This window comes from Coffea arabica, chromosome 4c (assembly GCF_036785885.1).
Source record: "Coffea arabica cultivar ET-39 chromosome 4c, Coffea Arabica ET-39 HiFi, whole genome shotgun sequence".
Lineage (NCBI taxonomy): Eukaryota > Viridiplantae > Streptophyta > Magnoliopsida > Gentianales > Rubiaceae > Coffea > Coffea arabica.
In genome coordinates, this window is record NC_092316.1 from 46,893,326 (window position 1) to 46,921,190 (window position 27,865).

General features: G+C 34.4%; 1 protein-coding gene and 1 pseudogene across 6 annotated transcripts; both read left to right on the forward strand.

Moving 5' to 3' along the window:
• The first annotated feature begins 4,999 nt into the window (after positions 1–4,999).
• Positions 5,000–15,420, forward strand: LOC113739232 (TSL-kinase interacting protein 1-like; annotated as a pseudogene).
• A 2,765-nt stretch (positions 15,421–18,185) lies between these two features.
• LOC113740227 (exosome complex component RRP4 homolog) lies at positions 18,186–23,330 on the forward strand. 6 transcript variants are annotated; one of them, XM_027267769.2, is made up of 9 exons: positions 18,186–18,454; positions 19,859–19,974; positions 20,517–20,792; positions 20,936–21,037; positions 21,129–21,174; positions 21,503–21,592; positions 21,936–22,001; positions 22,342–22,410; positions 22,703–23,330. In XM_027267769.2, the coding sequence occupies exons 3-9, from the start codon at positions 20,632–20,634 to the stop codon at positions 23,156–23,158; spliced, it is 990 nt and encodes a 329-aa protein (XP_027123570.1). In that variant the 5' UTR covers positions 18,186–18,454; positions 19,859–19,974; positions 20,517–20,631; the 3' UTR covers positions 23,159–23,330. The 6 variants fall into 6 exon arrangements, with proteins under 6 accessions (XP_027123570.1, XP_071902357.1, XP_071902359.1 ...); XM_072046256.1 differs by having other exon boundaries at positions 19,898–19,974; XM_072046258.1 differs by having other exon boundaries at positions 19,898–19,965.
• Positions 23,331–27,865: the final 4,535 nt, after the last annotated feature.

A 27,865-nucleotide genomic window follows, 5' to 3' on the forward strand; every position in this document is an offset into this window, starting at 1 on the left:
AGTGATTTGAATATTTTTTTTAATCATTTAAGGAGAAGATAGATCTCTGCAATTTCTTTTTTTTTTTATTTCAAGCATTAAGGTGAAGATTTTTGTGGGAAAGAGGAAGAATTAAATAAAGAAGAAAGAGAAAAGAAAATAAAAGAAAGGAAAACAAGATAAATGAAAAGTCAAAATAATGTAAGGGCAATTTTGTCCTAAAGGGAGTTAAGTGAGTAAAATTAAAGGTTATGAGATAAACTGATAAACAGGATATTCTTTAATGGGATAAAATGTGATTAACCCCTTTTATTAAGTACTTATTTTTTTTCTCTCTTTTTTCATTCCTATAAATTTAAGGTAGAAAGTGTAGTCCAAACATGTTTGGAATTTTGCTAATTAGGTGTTGAATTTTAAAGAGAAGCAAATGGTGGAATAGATGTCAGCTAGAATTTTCTTGCTGGCATTGTAATGCTAATGTTATAAAATGTCAACTTTCAATAAGGGGAAGGAAGTGTTTGAGTTTGACCCAAAAAAAGAAGGGCTTTTCTAAACGGTGTCCTTAGCGTACTCGTTAACACATCTAGTATTCACATAACCTATCAGATACATATATATACTAACAATTATTATCTTCTCTTGTATTTATATACTTTTCTTAGTTAATTTTGCCTACCCTCCCTTATATTTATTTATTTTATTTAATTAGCCTTATATTTTAAAAAATATAACACCTAAAATATATTTTAACCGTTGCCCATAGACAAACCGAGAAAAGAAAAGAAAGGTTTAGCCAAAAAGATTTGGAAAAAAAAAAGAAAAAAAGGGAATGAAGGAGGTTAGTATTTTTGTCATTGGAAAATAAAAAGTGGCTGGCTAACCATCAAAGCCATTTTGTTATAGTTTTCTCAATTTGATTTTGAAATAAGGGACCTTCCCATGTAAGTATCAATCATTTCCCATACCATTAACTGGATAAAGGAAGTCTATTAATCTGGCCATTAATTCAATCCTATAGTCCCAAAGCGTCCTCAAGGTTTCTTTTTTCACAGAATTTGAAAAGGATGATGGCAAGATTATCTTTTCTTTTGCTTTTGTGGTAGGATGATAGATTTCCCATCATGTTTGGGATTCATTTCTCAAATTAAATCTGAATCCTTTTTAAAACTACAAATACTTATTTCTACTTTAAGTTTGTTATTAGATAATATCTTGTAAATAGTTTGTGAATAATTTACACTAACTAAGGGTGCGTTTGATATAACTGAAATTTGAAATATGAAATCTAAGTCTGAATCCATTAACTTATTGAATTGTTAAGTATTTAATATAATACATTTAAGTGCATATCATATTCAGTGACAAGTGAATAGTTTATCACTTAATTTTGAGAGCAAGTTTTGCCTAGAAAATTCAGTGCCACTTAATTAATTCAGATGTTCAATTTTTGGTTATCAAATGATTTGAATATGTTAAGATCTAAATCGATTAAGTTTAAATGCTAAATTGAGCTATTAAATAGGGCCTAAACTCGTATGAAGAAATTATACAACTACACAGTCATGTACAAATGCAAAACTCACAATTTTGAAGATCATGCGAAACCCATAGAATAAACTTCATGTCCTGAAATTCACAAAGAAATAGTATTTACATTTTTTATTTTGTAAGTAAGAAACAAGGTTTTATCTAAGTTGTTCATGTTATGACTAAAATCAAAGGTTGGTCAAACTATACAAATCCACAAAAAGCATCACAATTTTAAATCAACTTTTTATCTTTTTAATGACTTTTTTATCTCATATATATCACATCATAAAAAATATTATGGTACTTAATATAAATAATATTTTAGATAATCTCCTATCCAAATAAAGTACCACATACATCCTAATAACCTTTTACAATTCCCAATGACATTTGTTGTCAACCAACTAAATGAATTCTTCTTGCTAAAGGTTAAAAATGTAAAACAACCACCATATTAACGATGTTTCAAAGCAAATTTTGATAGGCAAAAACCCTACTATTTCAAAATCAAGAAGGGAGGTTTGTGATTTTTATCAAAACTATAAGAGGGTTAGTGTAATTTACCCTTTTTCTTATTTCTGAAATTTTGTAGAGTGATAAGTGAGAACACGTAGGTTCATATTTTGTCCTTGTGTAAGCAGAAACTAACAGAGTGGGGTACATAGAAATTGCTTTGGAAAAAACAGAAAAATGCTAATACCAAACATGCCCTTAATTTGAGACCTTTCCCCCAAATTCTTTGCCCTAATTCGTAATCTTTAAGGCTTCTTCATCTCTATCGGCCATCAATCATCAACTCCACCCTGCCTGCACTGCCACTGGAATCCTATCGTTTTCTTCCAGTTGGGCTTTTTCTGCACACTGATTTCTCACTTCAGCGGAAATCTATGGTAATATTCCTTCTCTGTGCGTATTACAATCTTTATTAGGGATTAATTAGTAGATACTTAGTTGAATAGCTTTACATATTCTTATGCTACTGCTTCTTCTTAAATCCTGCTTTGTTTTTTGTTCTTACCCTGTGATACTGAGGTTTTGGTTTTCTTTTATTGGCGATTCGGGAGCTAAATTTGTGATCTATTTTGAATACTTTTTAAAAATTAAATCTAATCTTTTAATTCAAATTTGTTCTATTTCTCAAAAAAGAAAAAGTTTGTTCTATTTCTTTTTGTAATGTGGAATTTAAGGGCGTATTGCAATTAAATTTTCTGCTGTAGTAGTCTTTGCTTTGGCTGTCATCTTAACTTAAAATGTGTTATGGTTGTGGTTCCAATGTTAATTTCCTGATTGAAAAAGTCTTGTGCATTGAGAGCTGTTGACATTGTTTAACCTAATTTTGTGGACTCTTGGGTAGCTTTTCTTGTGGTGAGTCAAATTTTGGCTATTAAATGAAGAGCGAATTGCGCGAAATGTCACTAAACTATTTCAAAGTGCCGGTTCTGGTCACTAAACTTTTTTATTAGCGCGAAATGTCATTGAACTAGTAAGTCTGTACCGTTTTGGTCACTCCGTGTATTTGTGCCGTCAAGAGAGACGGAAATCAACTTTTTGAGGGGCAAATTCGTCTGCACAGTCTCTTCTGTTGGTTATTTAATATAGTGAGAAAATTTAAATTCTTTTTTCCCAATTTATGATTTGGGTGCAATTCTCCTTGTTTTCCTTACTCTTGATATATTTTAACCATCCAGCTTGAAGATCTTGGCCTTAGTAGCAGCTTTTTTCCTTTTATAGTTGCTGAAAAGGATGTTTGCTCTGAGATCCGTATGCTTGAAAGTGAAATGGAATTACCTGAGACAGATTGTCTTGGTGTGAAAACCGAAAGTAGAAAATTGGCCATGGATTTTATACATGAATTTGGTTGGCTTCTCCATAGAAGTCAGTTGAAGTCTAAACTAGGGCACTGAGATCAAAATTCTCATCCATTTGCTTTCACACGATTCAAGTGGATTATACAGTTCTCAGCAGACCATGCTTGGTGTGCTGTCGTGAAGAAACTCCTAGATCTTCTTCTTGATGGTAATATAGGTGCAAGAGAGCAGCCTATGTTAAGGTCTGCAATGTTTGAGATGGGTCTCCTTCACAGAACAGTGAGAAGAAATTCCAGGCCTTTGGTGGAGCTACTATTAAGATATGTCCCAGAGAGAATAGCAAATGAACTGAGTTTGGAATACGCTTCTCTGGTTGGTAGTGAAGGAAGCCCGTTGTTTAGACCTGATGCAGTGGGTCCAGCAGGACCCTGAGTCAAACGAAACCTTGACGCTTTTAGCCCGATTATTGTCCAAAGCCAAGTCCAAAAGCACAATCCCAGTTCCGCCAAGAACAAACATGAACCCAGAGGAGAGCCCTTCGATAATATACTGCCCATTGACCCGACTCGGGAGGAAAACAACAGGTCTAACTGATCCGGTGCGAGGATCCTGAGTAGATCCGATGCCCGGAGGTTCAATGATGACATCGTAGACGAGCCCTGACACGACGAGGAAGTAGGTGAGGAGGATCAAGGCATAGATGGTCATGGCGGATGGAAGAGTGAAGGATGGGAGCTTTAGACGTAGACGAGGAGGGCGGAGGAAGGAGTAGGGAAGGATTTTGAGGACGTGGAAGAATGGGTCGATGGCGGATGCAATAGGATCCTGCCGGGCTCAAGCACTCACCTATCTGTTTCCCAAATTTTCTTACGAAAGTAAGAAATATTATGAGCGCTACTTGGCAGCGTCAATTAAAGAAATTTTACACTGATTGAACTTGGTTTTTATTTAATATTATGCGTGATGTAAAGGTGGCAGTTGAAGCATGGAAAAATGCTTGTGACAACAATGGTTTTTGACTGTGCAGACGAATTTGCCCCTCAAAAAGTTGATTTCCGTCTCTCCTGACGGCACAAATACACGGAGTGACCAAAACGGTACAGATTTACTAGTTCAGTGATATTTCGCGCTAATAAAAAAGTTTAGTGACCAGAACCGGCACTTTGAAATAGTTTAGTGACATTTTGCGCAATTCGCTCTTAAATGAATCATGTTTTGTGTAAGAAATGGATCACGTAAAATCATACATCCATACTTCATCTTTTGCAAATTACCCAGCATAATGCAACATGAGAAAAGTGTTAGTTGGTGTTCAATTGCATTATTTGGTGTGGAATATTCTGTCATTCATTTGGATGTAACTAAAATTACAGACTTTTATTATTGGTATCGTATGCCATTAACTAGCCTCTCAAGTCGATTTTAAGGTTGAATATGCTACAAATTCTAAGATGAATTTTACATATAGTCTATCAAAATAACTCATTTATGCTAGTAAGTTCACTTACCTAGATATCAATGGCCTTTGACTTTGATCAACTATCATTTTGTATTGATTCTCACAAATATTTCCTTCTTGTGTGCTGATATTTTGATGCAGATTTTGAGGAACTAGCTTACGTGATGTTGAAAACTGGAAAATACTAAATTCGCGTGTTCCCCTGATGACCTTAAAAACGCAAATGGAGCCACAGATCTCCTTGGATTGCAATTCATGCCTCCATCCCGAGAATCATGTAAAAGGAGAAGCAATTCCTGGTTCAACCATATCCTTGCAAGACAAAAATGCCTCAACTCTGCCAGGTTTGTGATGTGATTGGTTGCTTAATCATTTCATTATTAGCTCCATACATTTCAGACACACGGCATTTATACTATGAACTGCTCCTGATTTAACATATTTCTTGTCCCACAGTGACTAAAGTGTCTTGAATGCATTATGTTCTCCGAAGAAATTTCATGCAAAGAAAAAGATCTGTGTTTAGTCATGTTGTAATCTTTCAGTTTCCTATTTCATTGATTTTGGTTTGCCTGCTCCCTCAACGTTCTTCTTAATTTCCTAATTTCATATTCTTTGCAAGTTCTATTATCCTTTTTCTTGCAATTGATCTGTTGAGTAGTTTTATGTGTGTTTATTTCTCTTTCTTCAAGAGAGTGTGACCATGTTCACCAACTTATGTCTAAATTTGTCTTGTATAACTGATACTTTGAGATATTGAACTTTAACGAGCATTCTATCTTCTAATTCAGTGAAAAGACCAACACGACAATGGCCTGCTTGGACCCATCAAGAGGAAGAAAGTTTTTTCTCTGCTCTTCGACAAGTGGGCAAGGCAATCTACTTTTATTTTTAATGTTGATTAACCCAATATGTTTTGTTAGATTCCTGCAGAAATTCCTTATACTATATAAGAATGAGTTTAGAGTAAAGATGTTCTTTGAATTTCAACCGTAAGGGTAAGGCTATTTTGGGAATGTAAGAGTTTGAAGTGCAATTGGAGTATTAAATACAAGTCATTATAGCTAATTTAGTTTTGTTGTAATTACTTAGATGTTCTTTTAGACATTTAAAGATAGGGGTGACAAATATCCGATTGAACATTGGGTATAACTAAATTCAACTTGTGTTTTAGTGAAATAACATAAAAGCCCTTCTAATCATTTAATTGTATTAACATCCAAGTCTCTTAATTTCCTAAAGCATTTCTCATCAGTTATCTGCAAACTTATGATATATAGATATTAAGACACAATTAATGCCAATTAGTAGAGAAGTTTGCTTTTTTGGCCGTTACCCCCATCTGTTCATATTCATTTCATTTACTTACAACTTTCTTCCACCACAATCATCTAGCCTATTAAATTTGGATGTTGCTATATTAGCTACTCCTCTTCCCTATTTTGTAACACCTTTTTTAATAAGTATATTTTCTTTAGCCAATTTACTTTTTGGTTGTAAGAAATCTCAATAGGTATGTTTTCTTTAACCAATCTACTTTTTGGTTGTAAGAAATCTGTAATCTTGAAGGTTGTATGTGTAATAATTTTTTAGTATTTTAATTCAATTGTCCATATTAGATAGGCATGATAGAGAGGAGATCACATTTGTTAATTATTATTTGTGGTTTAAAGTAAGTTTATCATTTAAATTTTTCCATATGCAGATTGCATCTACTTTTGTTGTTTTAACTATTAGTTATGATAATTTTCAAATTGTTTGTTATTTTATTGATGATTCCATTTAGGCAAATTTTTCACTTCATTTGATTTGCTAATAGGTTTAACTATCTACTTAAAACTATTTGGCTACAAATCTAAAGTATGTACTTCATTACTTTTAATTGTTTTCTTGAATTGAGTGGTCTAAAATGTTTTTGTACTTTATTTGACATGATTATTCTTCTAAATTAGCATTTTAGTTGTTGTATATCTTTGCAACTAGATCAAAACTGATGTGTAGGGATTGTAATTCCTATCCAGAAGGAGATGCTTTACTATATGTTCTAAATCATACAATAAATCATAATTGATGCATTGGTGAATGTGGAGATTTCATGATGATATGTCCTTGGAATCAATATAAATTCAAGAATTTGGCTTGCAAGAACCGAAATTCCACTAGCAATGATTTTCTTCAAATATGCTAATTGTTCAAATATCACTTATATGACAAGATAATGTGGTGGATTGCCCTTATATTAAGATCAAATTCAAACTAAGCAATAGATTTTAATATCCATAAAGTGCATGAGCAGATATAAATAGGTCTTTTATTTTATTAGGTTAGATGCAAAATAGTTAGGTTAGATGCAAAATAGTTGATCGTATCTTATAATTTTGTTTCATTGCATATTAGTATATTTTTTAACTCAATATGTAACTTATGATTTTTCTGTTTAATATCATATATTAAAATTGTCATATTTCAATTCTTGTACTATAAAATACCAAATAATAATTATTAACCATCTTTAATTATAAGCACTAAACTCCCACGCATCGCGTGGGCTTTTCCTCCTAGCATTGACATAATGATGAGTATGATGTTTTCTTTGACAGAACTTCGAAAAAATAACTTGTCGAGTTCAGAGTAAAAACAAGGATCATGTGCACTTACTGTTGATATTTGAGTTTCTATCTCTTAGTATCTTGTTTTTTTCTTTATGTCTAAATCATGATTTAGGGTCTGTTTGATAATATTAAAAAGTGCTGAAACTGAACTTTTTCAGATATTCAGATGTTTTGAATGTTTGTTGTTTGATAAATGAAAATCCATCTGTTGAACTTGTTAAGCATTGCTGAAATTATGTGTATTTTTTTCAGCACAAGAATCCTAACTGAATTAGAATTACTTTAACTGTCTTATTTTATCTACCAAATCTACCTTTGTTTGTCAATTATGTTCAAAATTCTTATCTAATTAAACAACCTGATATTCTTTATCTAAGGGTTTTCTATTTCTCTTTTCTTCTTTTTTGATGACTTTCACATTTTCTCCATACTCCTCATATAATATATTTCATCTTTTATAGTAATTTGATTTAAAAATAAATATTGTCATTTACATACCTAACAATTTTAAAATAATTAAATTATAGGTTTTATTTCTTTTTTGGATAAAAGATATAAAGACAAAATTGTCAAATTTAATTTATTAAGCATTCAGTTATAAATATTTATCAAACAATATAAATAGGTTTAACATTAAAATTCAGACATTTATATATTTCTTTTCGGTGTTTAAAATTCAGCAAATTAATTGTTTGAATATTTAGATTTTAGAATTCAGATTACGGAACATTAACTTTTCTTGTATTCTCGTTCTCCTTGAAATTGGGGTTTTAGGTCAGACATTATTACTATCGCCTTGTAAGGCGTATGAACAAATTGCTGGGTCCAGAACTTTGCCTTGATGCCAAAAACTCTAAGGATACCAATGCTGCAATGCTTCGATGGTACTTGTATATTCAATTAAACTTTCTTCTGTCTGTTTCAAGCTTTCTGTTATCATTCTAACTTAATTACTTTAGTGTATAGGCTAGAGTCCTCTATGCAACAAGCCATGATAGTATTCATCTATTAAGTTGTCAGGAGTCATTTTATTTGGAAATTTGTAAAACTCAGGATGAGCACCATCTGTGCATAGAGGAGAAGCGTGTTTTTTTTTTTTTTTGTTTTTTATGGTCACCACAATGATTTTGTTGAGAAGTTTTGGTTGTGTCGTACTTGTGACCTGGTCTGAGGTGTATGTATTGTCAAGAACAAAATTTTGAAGGTAATTTACATACCTGTCCTTTTGTTCCTTTTAATTGAATAAGGCTGTGGAAAACTTGTCCAAGCAATGAAAGGTAAAAAGTAAGGAATTGAAGAATGAGATGCTTCTGCCCCCAAAAACTGGCCAGAGCTATTTTTAGGATGAATGGCACAGGAAGAATTTTGTTGGTAAATGTTAAAAATGATGTACTAGTAACTTTTAATTGCCCTGAAATATGAGATTTCAGCTTGGGTCCTCTGTCACGCTCTCTGTGTGCAGAAAATCACAACCTGTCAGAAGTTGGAAAACTTGTTTATCATTAAGTGCACTTTAGCAAGCACCTCATCTACCTCATGCTAAGTAGTAAAAGTGTAACTCTTCGGAGGGGTTATTTCTATTCAGCTTGACAAGCGAAATGTGAATGGTTGTACTTGCGTGGTTTTTGGTTTGTCTGGAAAGAGTCTACATATGCTAATTTATTCAAAATGTACATCTCATAAATTTGGTCTTTTTGGTTTGTAGGTGGTCTTTACTTGAGAAGTACAGCTGCAAAGCATCAAAACTTCACCTGAAACCCCGAAGATTCAAGTTGTTTGTAAAGACTTTGGTAAGCCTGGACCAAATTGTAGCCATAATCTTTTTAAAAAGCTTTCTGGTGCCCATTTTGGGCACATTTGGTTTTGATCTTTTTTGTTGATTTAGTTACTATAGCTACTTTCTCTTGAAGGAAACCCAACTCTTGAAAGATAGGAAGAAGAATGTCAGAAAAAGAGCTTCTTAGGGAGAAAACAGTTCTATAACTGCTCCAACTGGCCTCCCAAACCAGGGTAAAGTTTCATGCCATGAAAGCCGCGTGGTCAAAGACGTTCTTATTGATAGTCAAAACATTCCAAAACCTGGAATTGGGAAAGGATCCTCTATACACCGCCATCTAAATATAGGCATCAACAGAGGCAACTATAAATCAGGCCCCTCTGCTCTTAAAATAGCTAGGTATCAGCGCAAAACAGGTAACTTACTTTACAAGTTTTATGGTTGGCATGCTGTAGTATGTAACAGTTTTTCTTTTCTTTTTATTTTGATGTCTTAACTGTTTTATTCTAGTTGTAAAGGAAATGGGTATTGATAGATTATATTTGGTGCATCTCATCATTGAAGTCTTGTTTGGGTGTCCTTTTTTTAGATTCTAAATGTTGCTTACGATGTTGGAATACAAGAATAGAATATAATATGTAATGGCGAACCTACTTGTGGTGATATCTTTTTTTTTTATGCTAAAAAATTAATTAAGTGATGCTAATTTAACTGCAAATATAAATTTGACTTCTTTTTACCAGCAATGTTATCCTAGTTTTATGATCCCAAAAGCTGTATTCGTCATGGGTTTAAATGCTTTCAAAGAGGTTTAAGTGCAAGTTTAACTATTTCTAGGAGAATAAGTTCTGATTCTTTTTTCCTAAACGCAAGTAAAAGAGATTTTCATATTGTCTTTCCCCAAATTCTCCTTTTGTGTTGGATAGGACAGCAATTCAGGGAAAAGTCTGCTGTCATTTAGAGGATTTAGAATTATTAGTTTAGTCAATCATGGCATAACAGAGAAAGTTCAAGGTAGGTTGTATACCAGGCAGAAGAATGCTCCTGAACTAGTTGATACAATGTAGTTCAGTAGAAATTGCATGTAAATCTTTTGAAGGATTTGACAGGCAGTACGAAATTCTATGAGAACTCCTTTAGGAAATGCTTGTGATGTTAATTTAGAAAGCTATGAAGAATTTACACGTTTTCATGTGGTTTTAGTTGTATTTTAAAGGTGTGAGTTGATGATTATATGAAAGTGAGGCCCTTGAGTGGAGTGGTTGCCGTATAGATCTGTTACCTGGCATTGTAGCACTTCACAGCTTTAAGTATAGAAGTTATGAAAGATTATTGTTTGGGAAAAGTCTTCAGCGTAAAAGCTGGAATCTTGGTCAGGTGATTGAATTGCATAGACAGGTGTAACGACAAAAATTTAATGTAGATCTGACTTGTAAGTGTGGCCATTAATGTACTTTGAGTTGATACAGCTGAACTGAGGTGGTGCAGCCTCAGTGCATTGGGTGTTAGAAAAGGAAAAAAAAAAAAAAACAGTGTTCACATGGGGGTAATAGTCTGCTGCTTGTTTTGATTTTTCTATGAGTAGTGAAGTATGCTTTTAAATGCATGATGAAACTTGTTTCTCCTGGCTTTTGAGCATAGTTGAAGGGATCAAGCAATCATACTTGGTATTTACCATGATAGGCTTTGATTTTAACTGATCCTATTGACTCCGTAAATTATGTTGACAGGCTTCTGTTCTTTTAGCACCTAAGCAATTGAAGCTCTTTAAGAATTTTTGATGCATGGGAATCACCATTCTGGCTTATCTTGTGGTAATCTGTTGCAGGTGCTACATCAAAAACTGCCTATAAAAGATGGGAGAAGGCTGCTATTGCCGGGGTTTCTTTGGTTGCTGATGCTGCTGAACATTTAGAGAGAACTGCCACAGATAGAGAGGTTGAACATGTCGAGGATGCTCATGGTGAGTTGCCAGTGTGATTTTCTGAAGCTAATGGATTAGGACTTATTTGTAAACTTGCAGATTTTATCTGAACTTGCTCATTACTTCTCAGTGCAAAATGCTTTTGACTACTGTGGAAAAGACATGCCCTCAATCCTGAACAATATGCAGAGTTCAATGAAACTTAAGCTCCAGTTATTCCCCGTTGATGAAGCTACCCGAAGAGCCTTGGAAATGGTGGGTTATTTAGTTATGTGTTTTCTTGTGCCAATCTAAGGGAAGTTGTATAACTCAGAACTTGAAATCTGGCTTTTATCCTTTCACAGGATAAACATAATCCATACCTGGAGCTGACTTTGAGTACACGAAAGAAGATATCTTCTGTACTGGAACATCTTAATCGCAAATGGGGTCAGTCAAGCATAGCATCTGGAGAACTAATGCTCTTGCCATACTTTGTACAAGCAGCGAACCTGGTTAGCTGTCACAAATGGGCTAAAGATTCAGTTCTTGGTGCTTCAGATGTATATGTGCAAATTGGAAACCCTCCAGTTTTCCGCCTCAGGTACTCTATCCTCCCCCCACCCACCCCCCCAACTGGCCAAAAAAGGGGTAAAGTACAAAAGAATCCTGTATGGTTAGGCGAATGTAAACATTAACTCCCTATAGTTTTGGAAACCTAGAATCTAACTCCGTGTGCTTATACTGTTATGAAATGTTAAATTTTCTGTTATGTTTAACAGCTGTAAAGGTTAAATTAGTAATTCAATTATTAGGTCAATTAATAGTATGAAAAGAGCCTCTCGCCTCCACCTCTACCCTCCCCTTCCCCGGTGGCTTTCGCAGCACTGTAGAAGCCAGACATAAGAGCCCCAAAGAGAGAGAGAGAGAGAGAGAGAGAGAGAGTCAATCATGGGATGTTCTTATGTTTCAGCAAGATTGTTGTAAACATGACATCTGGATTCTCTAAAGATGTTGGATTGCTAAAATATTCAAAACTTAAAGGTGCATACCTGTGGGGATAGCAAATGAAGCAATCAATTGTTCTCAAACTGAATACATTTCTATTTTGGTTGCTTTGCTACTCTGCTCAACCCAAGAAAGTTTTCTTTTTGGCATAAATGAGGATATGCTCTATTAGCAATTATCATTTCCTTTTCCGGCAAAATTACTGAATTGACTTGTGACAATAGGATAGCAATTAGAGTTTTCCCTCCTGTAGCTCTCCCATGTGTCATCACCTACTTTTGAGAGATTGATTCAAATAATTTATTTGATTTTCCCTTTTGTGCTGGAATTGATGATGATCCAATGGTCGACTTGAGTTGGCCTCCACCCCAATTTGCCCATTGCTGGTGATTGGGGAATTTGGTTGGAACATGGATATGCGGAAGTTGAATGGCGCAGTTGGGCTATTCTTCTGGTCACAGGGATGGGACGTGAATTTTAATAGGGCAGGAGAGTAGAGGGAGGATGATGGTGGGGAAAGGGGAGGAAGGAGTGACGAGTGAGAAAGGAATGTACTGAAGAAGATAGGAAAGAACAGAATTTTAATTTTGACCCCAAGTTTTCTTTTATAATTTCAATTTTACCTCAATTTAAAGGGAAATCCGATAATTTCATCGTTATTCCATATAAAATTGCTGACTATTGGCATTAGACCATTAAATGTGACCAAAAAAAATTTACCATTTCACTTTAGTTGGAACCATAAGGAGCTAAAGTGTAGGTTTTCAAACTGTGGGATGGTTTTGTCTATACTCACTAAACTACTAGGGGTGCTTGTGTATTTCCCCCTACCCACACCCCCACCCCCCCCCCCCTTCAAAGAAAAAAAAGGCAATTTTCTTCTTGTGAGAACAAATTCTGGAGAGTGATTTCAATGATGATCATTTTTTCTTTTCCTTTAGATATGGTTGGTTTCCTCATGCTGACCCTGGATCTGCAACATCTGTAGCATCATTATCATGCCCTACTCAGCACCATACGGAGACATCTATTGTGAATGAGCAGATTGTTGATACGACACCAAAATCGAGTCCACTTACTTATCAGGAAGCAGAAAACCTTTTAGGTATCCATGAAGGCTTGCTCTCTGCTACAAAAATGACCACCTCGACTCCTTCAAGATTGCCCAATGATACCATTGGTTGTGCTGGCATAGGTCCAGATGTGAATAGAGTCAGATCCTCTAATCATACTGCAGCACATGTATTGAACAGAAGAGAGAGTACAACTGACAGAGTCGTGGAACAAAAGGAAAATCTGGTAAAGTATTCGTCATTTTAGCTCCTAGTTTCAGAACATCTTAAACTAATATGTTCAGCACACTGGAGGTTTCTGTTGTTTAACTTTCTCTCTTGAAGCTTCAGTCAACTTGGCCTTGCAATTGTTCTATATTAATCTAGTTCTCAAGTGAAATTTGCACTACCTGAAATTACAATTATGTATGCCTGTAATAGATCGATATTTTTCCTCGTTGTGATTGCTGTTCCAACTGTGTCTGGACCACCCGTGATTTTGTTTTTTGGGGCCCCCCCCAGGTATAGATTAAGTAACACTTGGTAATATACTTTTGTGGTTTGCTGAAAGTGGCATAAGGCTGTTGTCTATCATTGTGGACTTGTGGTAGCAATGCTGCCTATTTCTGCCTCAAACTGTCAGAAAATATTGAAGTCGTGAAATAGATAGTCTGCTATAAAAATATGATATGCCTGTAATATTTTGTTGGAAATAAATGGGTGATTTTCTTTCCTTCATACCATGTATAACTTTTCGCGCATCTCAAAGTCCGAGGAATGGCTGGTCCCTTTGTTACAATTCTATCTAATTTCCTATTTGTGCTTTTTTAGGATGACTTGAGGCCACACAAGACTGTGCTTTGTCAGCTGGGGAGTGGGCTGATAGCCTAACCAACATAAGCATTGGGGATCTGCTCACTGAGGCATCTCACAATGGAGAAGTAAATTGCATTGATTCAACTGAATTAAGGAACTCTCACTGCCTTCGGCAGATTCCATTTAGCTGTGACTCCTTTGATGCTGCAATTGCTGCTCATATATATAAACATCAAAGCCGATCTGCTTTGCAGCCACCTCTTCACACTAATACATCCTCTATATGGGATGGTGAAGAAACATGTGATGCTTTTGTGTTTCAGAAGAACAGTGTTTTCTCTGAAGAATTTCAAAATGCATCAAGAATTTCTCCTCCAGAGACATCCAGCGAGATTACCAGTACAAGTTCGGCTGCATCTGGTAAAGCACAGGAGGTAATTGCATACAGATATTCTTGCAATATCTATTTCCTGCTTACTATCAAATTCTTGCAATTTGAATTCAGATATAACATATCCATTTTTGGTTGGCCTGGCAGTCTGATCCTGAGGAACCCTTGACTGATGATCCCATGCATGGAGACATTGTGGATAAGTGTCATTCCGATCAACATTCTTTTGATGACTCTCAGAGGGATCTCAATGGGCTTACTGACATTTACTGGGTACATTCTTGACCCTTTGCTTTCCTAGTTCGTGTTTCTCCTGGTTTCAATCAAATGCCTCGTATAAATCCAGTGGAAAGATGGTTGTCTTTTTTGCTTTTTTTCATATCAAACTAGTACACTTAGTTAGTTATTTTATTTCGAAAGAACACGAGAAAATTTGCTAAAATTATGTAATATTACAGAAATTTTTCTGCTGTAGGATTTTTGCACCTATGACCTAATTCCATCTTTCAATTTTGCAGCCTGATTCTTTAGGCGCACTAGATTTGGACATATCTTCCTGTAGATATCCTAGTGATGATCTGATTTTAAGTGATAGTCTTGGTGGCTTGAACCGCCTCATAGCTAGCAGTGCAGTCTGGATGCATTCCAGAGTTGCTCCTTTTTTGGGTCGGACAAGAAAGAGTCTGCATCGGCTGTTGAAGCTGGAGAGATTGCTTCCGACCTCAAAATCAGCACTCAAATTTGAAATGTGACCAAACTCTGAAGAAAAGTCTAGCAGGTGAAGTGGGTAAGCCTCCTTTTGGTCCAAAACTCCAGGATGAATATTTTCCCTGGTTCAGCTGACAGAAGTATATGGTAGTAGAGAATTCTGACATGCATGATGGAGTTTATTCAAATGAAACTGTTCCAGATGCAAACGGCGGAAAGTTTGAGTCTCTTCCTGACTTGTTATTTTGTTAATATAAGCTTGTACATTTTGTTCTTTCATCTCCTTTTGTGCAGAAATACGGTAATTTTAGTCTATTTTGCTTTTCTTAATTAATCAAAGAGTTATATTAGGAAATTGTACATTACGTTTTTCCCCCCCTCTTTCTGTATAGATCGTTAAACTTGCAAGTTAAAGTTGACTGATCTTTAGCACCAGATTAACAGGAGCTTGTCTTGTCAACGGGAAATCCCCTCATACAATAAAAAAAACAGTTGTAACTTCAACCCACTGAAACAGTTTGCATAATCAATTCTCGGAAAAATGATCTTCAACAAACCATTCTTCTCTACCATGTGAAGGACGCCGATGATCGGCGTCACAATGCCCGCCATGATGGTCCCGGCTTTTGAGCTCCCAACTGTTGTCACAGCCTTTCTCCATTTTTTGTAGGCCGCAAAACAAATAAATTGAGATGAATTGTAATATGCACCGACGAATTGTCACTAGATTTTTCTCTGCAATCTATCAATTCTAGCACTCAATTAAATTAGTTGGGAACTAATGAAATTTGGTAGCAAAAACTTCAACACTCTTAAATGATCTAGCGTACTTGTACAAGGTAATTAAGTGCTAAGATGGATATAAATTTAAGGGTACTAGAAAAACTCTATTTATTTCAACAATGTGGCACAATTTGGCAATACTATAAGATAATGGAAACACAGTTTAATAATCTTATAAGATACTACTCCCTCCGTCCCACTTTGTTAGTCTTGTTTTCCTTTTTCGTCCGTCCCAAATTGTAGTCCACTTTCCCATTAAGAAATGTAGTAATCTTTCAAATTGTCTAAAATACTCTTATTAAATATCTTGTTATTAATACATTGTTATTAAATACTAACCTACTACATTGAATACATTGAATTTTTCCAATACATTGAATACATTGACTACATTGATTAGCATAAGGATATTTTAGGAAATTATTAATCTAAATTTATGTTTTTAACCAAATTAATTACACTTTCTTAATCTGTGTGAAAAAAAGACCAAGACTAAGAAAACGGGACGGAGGGAGTAATAATCAAGAATTAAACAATGGAGACTTTAAGTTCCTCTTGGGATGCTGTTTGAAGAATCATATTCCTTTATTAGCATCAAATACCAGAAATTCTTTAACTTCTTAAATTCAATGAGTGCCACAGTGCACTTGTCTAGATTGGAAGTAGTTTAGTTTTCTTTTGTTCTCAATGATTCCGTTGAACTTATCTCCTTCCTCTATAGTATAAGAATAACAGTATAGGAACGATAATCTATTAGGTTTATCCCCTTTCTCTTAGGGGTGGGCAGTTTCGGTTCGTACCAAATTCATAACCGATTTCAAATTCAATTCAGTAATTTGAAATCGAATATTTGGTAATTCGGTTCCAATTCGGTGCATACCGAATTCACCGAATTCTAATATGGTATAAAATAGGTAATGAGATTATGAATTTGGTAATAACCAATTTCGAATTCAAAATTCGGTAATTGAAATCGGGTACCGCATTACCGCATTCGAATACCAAATTAATATATAAAATTATATAATATATAGATAAATGCTATTTAGTATTAGTATATACTACTAATACTTTATTATATTATATAGGTAAATGTTATTAATAATAATTAGTATATGGTATTATCATCATATCATTTACTTATAATACTAATAATATATAATAATGTACAATATATTTATATTATTTTAGTATTTATTAATTGTTATATGACTACAATAATGCATAGTAATACATTACAATGTAAGATAACTATAATACTTATTATTTTATACATGAGTAACATGACTAGAATTAGATAATAATTAATACATATATGTATAATACTAAATATTAAACAATAAACATAATTAGTAATTAGAATTTAGATATTGGTAATTTGATACATCATTCATATTTGAATTATTGAATATTTGAATGCGTAATCTATAACTTGCAAGTATTAGTGTACTCTAAATTTACATTACATATTCACTAATTTTAAGGCTTTAAGTATAGATAAGACAACTAAGCAGTGTAAGTGAATGTATATGAATTGCAAATCAATGTATTAGTGTATTGACATTCACAATAACATATGTAAATAAATAAGTTTAATTTTGATTTGAAATAAATTATAAGTTTGTAACTAACATAACTTATCACTAATCATTGTAATTTGTAAGTTTGTGACTAATATTACTTATTATTAATCATTGTAAATTATAAATTCATAAATTATTACTAACCATTGTACAGTCTAAGGTTTATTCTAGTTTAAATTAATCACTTTTTATGTATTCCTTAAATCATAGACTAAGGATTGTAGGTATAAGTGATCAAATAAGTTAAAAGTTCATATTATCTATTTACTAATCTTAAGGCTTTAAGTATAAACAAAATAACTAAGCAGTGTAAGTGAATACATGTGAGTTGCAAATCAAGTAAATAAGTTTTATTTTGATTTGAAATAAATTATAAGTTTGTAACTAATGTAACTTATCACTAATCATTGATTCATTGTAATTTGTAAGTTTGTAACTAATATTACTTATTATTAATCATTGTAAATTATAAATTCATTGTAACTACTAACTAAATTAGTTTAAATTAATCACTTTTTATGTGTTTTTTAAATCATATACCAAGGATTTTAGGTATAAGTGATCAAATAAATGCCAATTAAACCACAAAATGATTTGAACATAAGTAATGTGTTCAATTATGAATAAATTTGGAGATCAAATCAGTAATAATTTTAAATCATCGAGGAGCATAATGAATGTATTATAATTTAGGAGCCCCAATTTGTAAATTAAAAATTACAAAATCACTTCATTTGGGAAAAGTCGGATTTCATCTTCAGCTGATGAAAATTGAAAAGTGAGAAAACAACCATTGCAAAATTGCAATATTGCATGGTGCCGTGACTGCCGTCACCACAGCACTAGCACTCCCAAGTCCCAAGTCCCAATTCCCAAATCGAAGGTGCTCTCTGCCTCTCCGGCCTCCGCCAGTCCGCCGCGCTATACGCCTCCTGTCGGCTGTGTCCTGCCGTGCTGGTTCATCGCTGCCGAGTGTCGAAGACGAAGCACCAAGATCTCACTAGTTCATCGCTGGTTCATCACTGCTCATCTCTGGCTCACTTAGGTAAGTGCTCCTCTGTTTTTGGCTCTGTGTCTCTGGCATTAAAATGGGCCAAGATCGACTAGGAAATTTGTTATCCTGAATTGATAAGGGGACGAAATCTGAGCTTCCAATTGCAAACTCTAACTGTTGTAGTAGTTTAGATTAGGTGTGATATAACATAAGCTTTGTATTTTATACACAAGAAGCTCTCTCCAGTTGTGCAGCCTTTAAAAGTTAAGGCCTTGGGGAAAAATTCCACCTTTTACCCGTTAGAAAAATTAAAAAGGAAAAAACTTGTTAAAATGAAAATTTTACCTCCTTGTCCGTGGAGATTCTCAATCTTTGGCGCACATCTAGTGAAAGTACGGCTCCAGAAGTTGTACCTAGGATTCCGGATATGAATTTTCTGCAATGTGTAAAAGAGAAACATCTAATGGCTTGCGGGGGTTGGTAGTTGCTGAACTATAAAGATTGGTTTTATATATTCTCTTAATGGTTCATCACTGCTCATCTCTGGCTCACTTAGGTAAGTGCTCCTCTGTTTTTGGCTCTGTGTCTCTGGCATTAAAATGGGCCAAGATCGACTAGGAAATTTGTTATCCTGAATTGATAAGGGGACGAAATCTGAGCTTCCAATTGCAAACTCTAACTGTTGTAGTAGTTTAGATTAGGTGTGATATAACATAAACTTTGTATTTTATACACAAGAAGCTCTCTCCAGTTGTGCAGCCTTTAAAAGTTAAGGCCTTGGGGAAAAATTCCACCTTTTACCCGTTAGAAAAATTAAAAAGGAAAAAACTTGTTAAAATGAAAATTTTACCTCCTTGTCCGTGGAGATTCTCAATCTTTGGTGCACATCTAGTGAAAGTACGGCTCCAGAAGTTGTACCTAGGATTCTGGATATGAATTTTCTGCAATGTGTAAAAGAGAAACATCTAATGGCTTTCGGGGGTTGGTAGTTGCTGAACTATAAAGATTGGTTTTATATATTCTCTTAATTTGCTTCAGGTTTATTTTTTTTAAATAATAGATGAATTCGGTTAGACCGAATTCATTACCGTTTTCGAATTTGAAACCGGGTACCGCATGAATTCGGTAATGCCCAATTCGAAATTGAAAACGGTTTAGATTTCTATAGGTGCAATAACCGAAAAAACCGAATTCAGCGCACTGATTTACCGCATTTGCACCGAATGCTCACCCCTCCTTTCTCTATAGCACAAGGGTAGTTATAAAATGTTGCCATCAAATCACCAAAAAAGGTTAAACATTGGGACTAAAATAACATTGTTCGCATAAATATTGACAATTAAGGGTAAATTATGTATTAAATGTAGTTTGAGGGTGCGTGTTGCAATTACAGTAAAGTGAAACGCATAAAGTCACCAACGTTTCTTCTTTTATCTTTCATTCTCTCCCTCCAAGCCCCACGTCCTGTTACTTTCCCTCCGTTGCCGTCTTCAGCTCTTCCTTCGCTGCCGTAGCCGCATCGTTCCTCCCACCGCTACGCTACTCTCTGGCTCCTTAACACGGTTGGTTTTGTAAGTTTCCAGTTTTCTTTTTTTTTTTTTTTGTTTTCTAGACTTTTGTCTGCCTTAAAAATTATCCAGTAGTAGTTATGATTCATTTCATTGTTGGTATATATCGAAATTGAACAGATAAGCACTTTTGAGTTCCATACCTTGGTTCATTGAAAGGGGATTGTTCGAACTTGGGGGGACAAAGACTTTTAACATACCTCAGTCTTCAATTATTTTGCAGCTTCTATGTTAAATTAGTTTATCTAGTTTTGCACATGGACATGGACATTGCTTTAATTACCCTACTGCTATAATAGTTTGCACATAGAGATGGTTTCTCAACATAACGACAATTAAGATCTTCCATAGTCTATTAATTTTAAAAATGAGAGTTATAGGGAATTTTTCAATATTTTTTACACAACAAATTGGGCATTGGGCACAGCCGGAAAATTTCTAGTCTATAAATATATAGCGACGTGGTTGGGGTTTTGGCAGGATTTCCTAATTCTTAGTCCTGAATCATAATCTACTGTCTGTCTACTGTCTCTCACACACGCAAGACCTACGAAGAAGAAGAAGAGGAAGAAGGGGCAAGACCTACGAAGAAGAAGAAGAAGAAGAAGAAGAAGAAGAAGAAGAAGAAGAAGAAGAAGAAAGTAAAAGGGAGTTGGGAAGATGAGAGGAGTTCAATTGTCATTGAACAAGACCCAGAAGCTTAGACTGGAAACAGCACTTGAGAAGTTGGAATCCCTTTCCTCCACCACCAGCAACAATTCCAATGCCTCCGTCACAGTCGCCGACACCATTCCCATCAATTACGAAGACGGCGTTCTCAAGTAAATATTGGTCACACAAAATTTTCTCTTTTTTGGCATTGTGTCTTATATTTTTCCGTCATTTCATAACAATTGAGAGAAAATCTCAAATGGGAATCTATCATGGGTGGCGAACTCTAATCCTCTTGATTTATTGGGCGAAGGGGGCATGGGACGTCGGAGATGGATGGCCGGGTGGTGGCAACCATCTGCGGAGTGGTGGAGCGCGTGAATAAGCTTGTCTATGTTCGTGCTCTCAGGGCAAGGTACCCCCAACTGTAGAAAAATTGTTCCTTTTGTAGCGCTGATAATTTTTGAAAATACATTGCTCTCAATTCTATCTACCCTATTTTTTAGGTACAAGCCTGAGATAGGTGATATTATTGTTGGCCGTGTTATCGAGGTGAATGTTAACCACATCTTTGTTGAATTCTCTCCTGTATTTCTGTCCCATTCCTTTGAAACCTTGCCTTTATTCGAAATTACACTGCTAAATTCATTAATACTGCTTACGTTATATAGAACCAATTTGATACTTATTATTGTTGCCTTTTTTTAATGAAAAATTTTGGGAGCCAATTAGTTGCTTTCTGATTATTGAGGGAAAATGTTCATGTAGAGTTTGTTAAACATGAGGCGCGTCTGATCCATATCTTATACTGCTAGTGAATTCATTTTTCTTTATTCCGCTTTTGGTGGGTGGTTCTTTATCTGCAAGTGTATCTTTGAAGGTGGCTCCTAAGCGTTGGAGATTGGAGATCAATTTCAGCCAAGACGCAGTATTGATGCTTTCTTCAATGAACTTGCCTGATGGCATCCAGGTATCTGCAAGTTCCTTTTTAAATGCATTTACTATATAGTGTCTCTCATTTTATAATGTCTATACACACTGTCAATTCCAGACTATGCTGAAACAGTTAATTACTTGAGCTTCACATCTTACAAGAATAACTTCACCACCATTTTTTTTCGGTTTTTGGGTTGGTTGGTTTTTGGGGAGGGGGGTGGGGGGCACTGGTTGAGCACATTATTGTTCCTGGGAACTGCCATTTGTTGTCCGTGAAGATATAAAAGGAATATGGTTTTTGAACCGGATTGAGTGTGAGTTCCATTTGATTTCATCCAAAAGTTTTCCTTACTCCATCTCATTATTTTCTTCTCCAGAGGCGCCGAACTGCAGTCGATGAACTCAACATGCGCAGTATATTTGAAGAGAATGACATTGTTTGTGTAAGCCCACCAATTGTACACCTTTTTTGCTGCTGCCCTGGTATCAGAATTTGCTGTTATAAGGCTATAGGATTTCCTTTTTGATATGTCTTATGGTGATCTAGGATTGCAAAAACCACCCTCCCCCCTCCCAAAGAAAAGCAATCAACTTGAATGTCCGTTCTTTTCTTCAATTTCATCACAACTATCTTCTGCATGTGAATCTTTTGACATTTGGAAATTAATATCTTGTATGTTGATCATATCCAGTAATCAATAAATTTTGAGGAACTTGGATCTCGAGAATTTAATACTTCAAATGCCTAACATAGATCATTTAGCAAAGATTGTGCTGTTTCAGGCTGAAGTCCGTGGTTTCCAGCATGATGGAAGTCTGTACCTACAAGCAAGAAGTCAGAAGTATAGAAAGGTGTATTCGTGATCTTTGGCTTCAGGATTAAAGTGTTTTTGTGCTGGTTATCGAAAAAACCAAAGAGGAGATGTTTCGGGTATCAAGGAGTTGGGCTTGGGGTTTATTAATGCTGTTGCTATCTCCATGTCCAATTCCTATTACCTGCGCCTCAAATCCCTATCCTTTTTTAGCCTCTTGATCTAGATCAGTGCATCTACTATACTTTCCTGAGCAATCTAATACTTTTATTACTTTCAGCTTACTCATTTTGTTTGTTTGTTATTTTGTTTCCTTCTGTTCTTTGCAACAGCTTGATAGAGGTCAATTACTCAGAATCTCCCCTTATTTGGTGAAGAGGCGTAAACAACATTTCCACCACCTAGACCAGTATGGAGTTGACTTGATACTTGGCTGTAATGGATTCATATGGGTTGGTGAACATGTTGAAGCCAAAGATGACATGGTAGTGGATCAAATGATCAAATCCGAGCAAGAAAATGCCAGTTTAAGTGGTTCAGTCAGTTCCTGTGAACAAGAACAAAGTCACACATCAGTAGAGATTAGGCAACATATATGTAGATTAGCGAATGCAGTCAGAGTACTATCCACTCTAGGTTTCATGGTTACTGTGGAATTGATAACTGAGTTAGTTGATTTGAGCATCTCGCATAATCTCAATATACATGAGATGCTTGGGGCAGAATTTTACGTCATTGTTGCTGAGAAAGAAGCTGAACGTCGAAGCCTGGCAACTAAAAAGAGATGAAATCCTGACCCTGTAGTTTAATATTAGTGTCTGATTTATAAATGCCTATAACAGGTGGCAAAAGCCATCTCTCCAAAGAGAGAGAGATAGAGAAAAGAGATTCAGTTTGTTGCAGTCATCTTTGCTTATAACTAAATTTAAATGTGTTCTCTGTTGAGATATTTTTGAACCATTGACAGATTTGTTAGCGTCAAATTACTAAGGCAATGAAGACTAGTTTCTTTGATAACATAAGAAGCGTCCTATTTGTGCATGCATGTATTTGTGGGTTGTGTTTGCTGTCTACAGACTTTGCATTCTTAAGAGATTGTCGATGGATGGTGCCTCTGTGAGAAATAGTTTGCTGTCTGCAGACTTTGCGATGCCCTCTACGCATCTAGCCCATTGTTTATTGTACAATGGTCCAGAGGTCACTGATGTTTCTGGCAACTGGCAACATACCATTCATTAACAAGCTCCAACCTCAACAAGTGATCTTGTGTAATTTGTTGTCCATCATCAGTCAACAAATCATTATAGCAACCAATGGTGTTTATATCAAATTTGTTAATATTAACCAAGTTAGGCACCTCAACTACTTCAAAAGCATCAACAGCTTCATCACTTGTTATTGAATATCCTCTACAGCACTTTTCCTATAAATCTTGCTGGCAACATTGGATTTTCTTGCAGTTATATACCATTCAGTAGCAAGCCTTCATTCAATGAGTCGACATACGTAATTAGTCATCCATCAGTCCACAAATCACCATAGCAACCAATTGTGTTTTTCTCAATGTTGTGTTTCATGAGATACAACTGAGATGCCCTCTGCAACACATTCCCTACAAATCTTGGTTGCAATGTTACTAGTAATTAGTTGTCCGTCTCCTGGTTGTACTATTGCGTGTTTCTTGATGAGGTAAATCAATTCTTGATCCGTGATTCTGTAGTAACATATATCACACTGAAATATTAGGAGCAAAATCTTACCATATAATATGCAGAACATAAAAAATTTCACCAAAAATTTATACGAGATAAATTTCATATAACCATTGTGGGAGGCAATTTAGATACATACAAGTATGTATGGGAGAAGAGAAATAAATCAACAATATAATATTAATAATATCATAAGAACAATGCTCTCAATCCTTCACTCTTTTCGATTGATTCAATAATAAGACTCTCTATTTGTAAATAAACCGCTTGACTAAGTAAACAAATCTTATAGCCAAAAGAAATTTTCTACTAAAAAACTAAATTCTAAATAATAAAAAGGGTTAAAAACAAAAAACCACCCATGGTTAAGCGAATATATAAGAAAGTTTCCCGTGATTTTAAAATATACAATCTGACACCTCGTGATTTGAATTAAATTGAGAATGTGATGGAAATCATCAAAACTAATGTGAGTGGACAAAATGACAAAAATAGCTTAATATATAAGGATAAAATGCAGAAAAATTCCCTGTGATTAAGCCAACTTACAAGAAAATTCCATGTGGTTTCAAAAAATATAATATTCATCCCTTTTACACATAAAACAGTTGTTCTGGTTTGGTTAATATCCGTATATAGGATAACACCATGATCACAAAAAAACCCACAGTCATCCATTGTATACATAAAGTGCAACATCTCTTTTGATGGCTTTTTCAATCTCAACAATTTTTACTTTTACTTTTTCTGAACACTCACAAATCTTGTAATGGTATCATAGGGTTTAGTTCTACTATCCACTCGAAAATTTGAGAAAGATATAAGCAACTATTTTGTAAAATTTTCCTTCACTTTGTACAAAGAAAGAGTATTGAAATTCCTACTTTAACTTCTTAAAAAAGATCCTCTAAGATAATATTATAATAGCAAAAACCCAATTTTAAAACTTTTACCATACCCCAAAAGTAGTGTGCATAAGACTGGTGGTTGATTTCTCTCAAAAAGTTTTACTTTCTTTTCAATATATTTTATGAAGTTTCGGATTAAATCCAACTTGTATGTTTCAGAACTACAGAGTGCTTTCCTATAGGTTGAGTTAATCACAGGGAGCTTTTCTGTAAGTGGAAGAATAGGTATATTAAATAAATATTAATTATAAAAAATGGTTTTCAGGTACCACTAGTTGCAAAACAAAGCGTGTATGCTTTGAACATGTTAGTTTTGACAATTTTGGTCACGTTTTTAATTTAATTCAAATCATGAGGTGTCGGATTATATGTTTTGAAACCATGGAAAGATTTCTTGTATATTTGCATAATTACAGGTGACTTTTTTGTTTTTAACCCAAAAAGATATCAACAACAACCAACACTAATCAACACCCAACAGCAAACAACTAACAACTCATTCCAACATTATTTTCATCCCCAAACCTTTAAATGTGCCTATTGAGTCCTTCAAGTTACTAATCTATCCTTAAATCCTCTCTCTCCCCAACCAAAAATAAATTACATTTTCCTTCCCCTAAGGTCTAAATATTGGGCAATTTGACTAACAATGTTAACCATAAAATTATATGAGTCAATTAAGTAGTAAGTAGATTTTTATTAAGTTTAAAAAACCTAATTGACATTTTGAATTTAGTAGATTAGAAAAAAAATATGATGGAATTAAACTTTTTTATATGTAGGTTTTAATGTTCAAACTAAAAATGGTAAAATCAATACATAATTGTCATTCATTCTTGCCTTACGAAAAGTTTTTAGTTTTTTCTAAACCCTCCCATCCCTTTCCACATTCTTTCCACCCTTACAAAAAATGGTTCTAGCAGTTTTTTCTAAACCCTCCCACCCATTTCCACATTCTTTCCACCCTTACGAAAAATGGTTCGAACCCTAAACTTGACAGCGAGGAGATGTAAAAACTTTTTACTTCTTAACTTTGGATTGCATACTCCTGGTATTTATTTTCGTTTGTCTTGTATTACAACGTAAATGCTTATACTAGTGGTAATTAGGCTATAATGATCAGAACTTGCATAATCTAAAACTATTTTTTAAGCTTTTTTTTTTTTATAAATGAGAGGTTTTGAACCCAAGATCTCTTACTTACAATCTTTTTCATTTTACCACTCAACCCAACCCTCTCCTTTAATCTAAAACTTGATTAAACGTGTGTAAACGACACAAAAACTCCATGAGCTTACCTTTGATTACAATACTAAAGATACAAGGCAAAGCAGAAATAAAAATGAGATTTAACTTTTTTTAAGTATTATTTTTTTAAAAAGGAGGGGTAGGATTTAAGAAGTTGAAAAGGAGGAGGATTTGAACACAAAATTTCTATGTTCTAAGATCTTAATTTTAGCCAGTTGAAAACAATATTTTACCTTCTTAATTAGAAAAACAAGATAGAATTCACCAGGAGTAAAGTGTAAAATTGAAGTGTTTTGACTCCAAGGTTTTTTATTTTCTTTTTTTATTATTTTTTGACATGATACAAGTTTATTTATTAACAAGCATTTGTTTTTTGGCTTGAAATACATGCAGAAAACAAATAACTTATGTTTAATTTTCACTACAAATTCTTATGAGATTTATATTATAAAATAATCGAGGCAAAACGGATGTGTAATCTAGATTACTGCTTTAACCTAAGAAAATAAAACATGAAAAAGTAATGTAAAGTTTCATCCATATACCAGTAAAGGAGATATCAGTCAATGCGTCCCATTTAATGAAATAATATTTATTACGTTGCCTAAATAATTTTACTAAAATTTAAAAATCTTTACTCAATCCTAATCCATCCATTCGACAAAGATTAAAACCTTGCCAAGTGAAAGTACAATGAAAATCAGATTATGTACGCAAATGGGAACCGTGTGTACACAAATGCCAAAATTGTGTGAATATACATTTATTACAACGAAAAAGAAACAAGCCAAAAACAAGATTGTAAACGATATATTCTTTTTTCTATCTCAACAATTCTAGTAATTACCAAGATTGATTTAGCTATCCAAAATTTCAATTTCAGCATTTTATGTTTTATTGTCGACTATAAAAATGTATCAAGAGCAACCACTATCAAGAATATTAGAAAAATGACTCTCTGTTTTATTTTCAGTGTAAATGAGAGGTTTCGAACCTTCGCACGTGCCACCTGATCATCCCTCTCCCCAGTGACTCTCTCTTGTTGAGCGTAAAACATGTTTCAATAGAATTCAATATCTAGACGACTACTTAAAAAATTATTATTTATTATACTTATGCAAAGAGCATTTCCATCTTGCTCTTCTTTCAGCACGGATGAAAAAAGGCAATGGATCATATGCATAATTCTCACACTTTATTTTTGTGCGAAAAGCTTGATTAGGCATTATGGAATCAAATTTCCTGCACCCTCCTAACTTCTTAATTAATCCCACCCCTTTCCTGCTGGAAAATAAAAAAATAAAAGTATCTTCCTTGGTTTCATTAGCTGAAACCTTCGAAACAACTTAATCTTAAAAATGAGGGTTAATTCCACTTTATCCCCCCAAACTTTAGATGGTTACCCACTTCAGTCCCTAAACTTTAAAATGGGACACTTAAGTCCATAAACTTATAAATACCTCCCATTTAATTCCCTAAACTTATAAAATGGAACACTTAAATCCCTAAACCCTTATAAAATGGGACACTTCGAGCACCAACGACATTCAAGATTTGTTAACAATTTTCCTTAAGTGGGAGGTATTATAAATTTAGGGACTTAAGTATCCCATTTTAAAATTTAGGG

Bases quoted from the DNA above. Each gene is read 5' to 3' on its own strand.
- LOC113740227 (XM_072046253.1), top strand. From the start codon at position 20,632: ATGAGAGGAGTTCAATTGTCATTGAACAAGACCCAGAAGCTTAGACTG. The intron at 22,002-22,341 runs GTAAGCCCACCA...GTGCTGTTTCAG, and splicing joins AAGAGAATGACATTGTTTGT to GCTGAAGTCCGTGGTTTCCA. The intron at 22,411-22,702 runs GTGTATTCGTGA...TCTTTGCAACAG, and splicing joins GAAGTCAGAAGTATAGAAAG to CTTGATAGAGGTCAATTACT.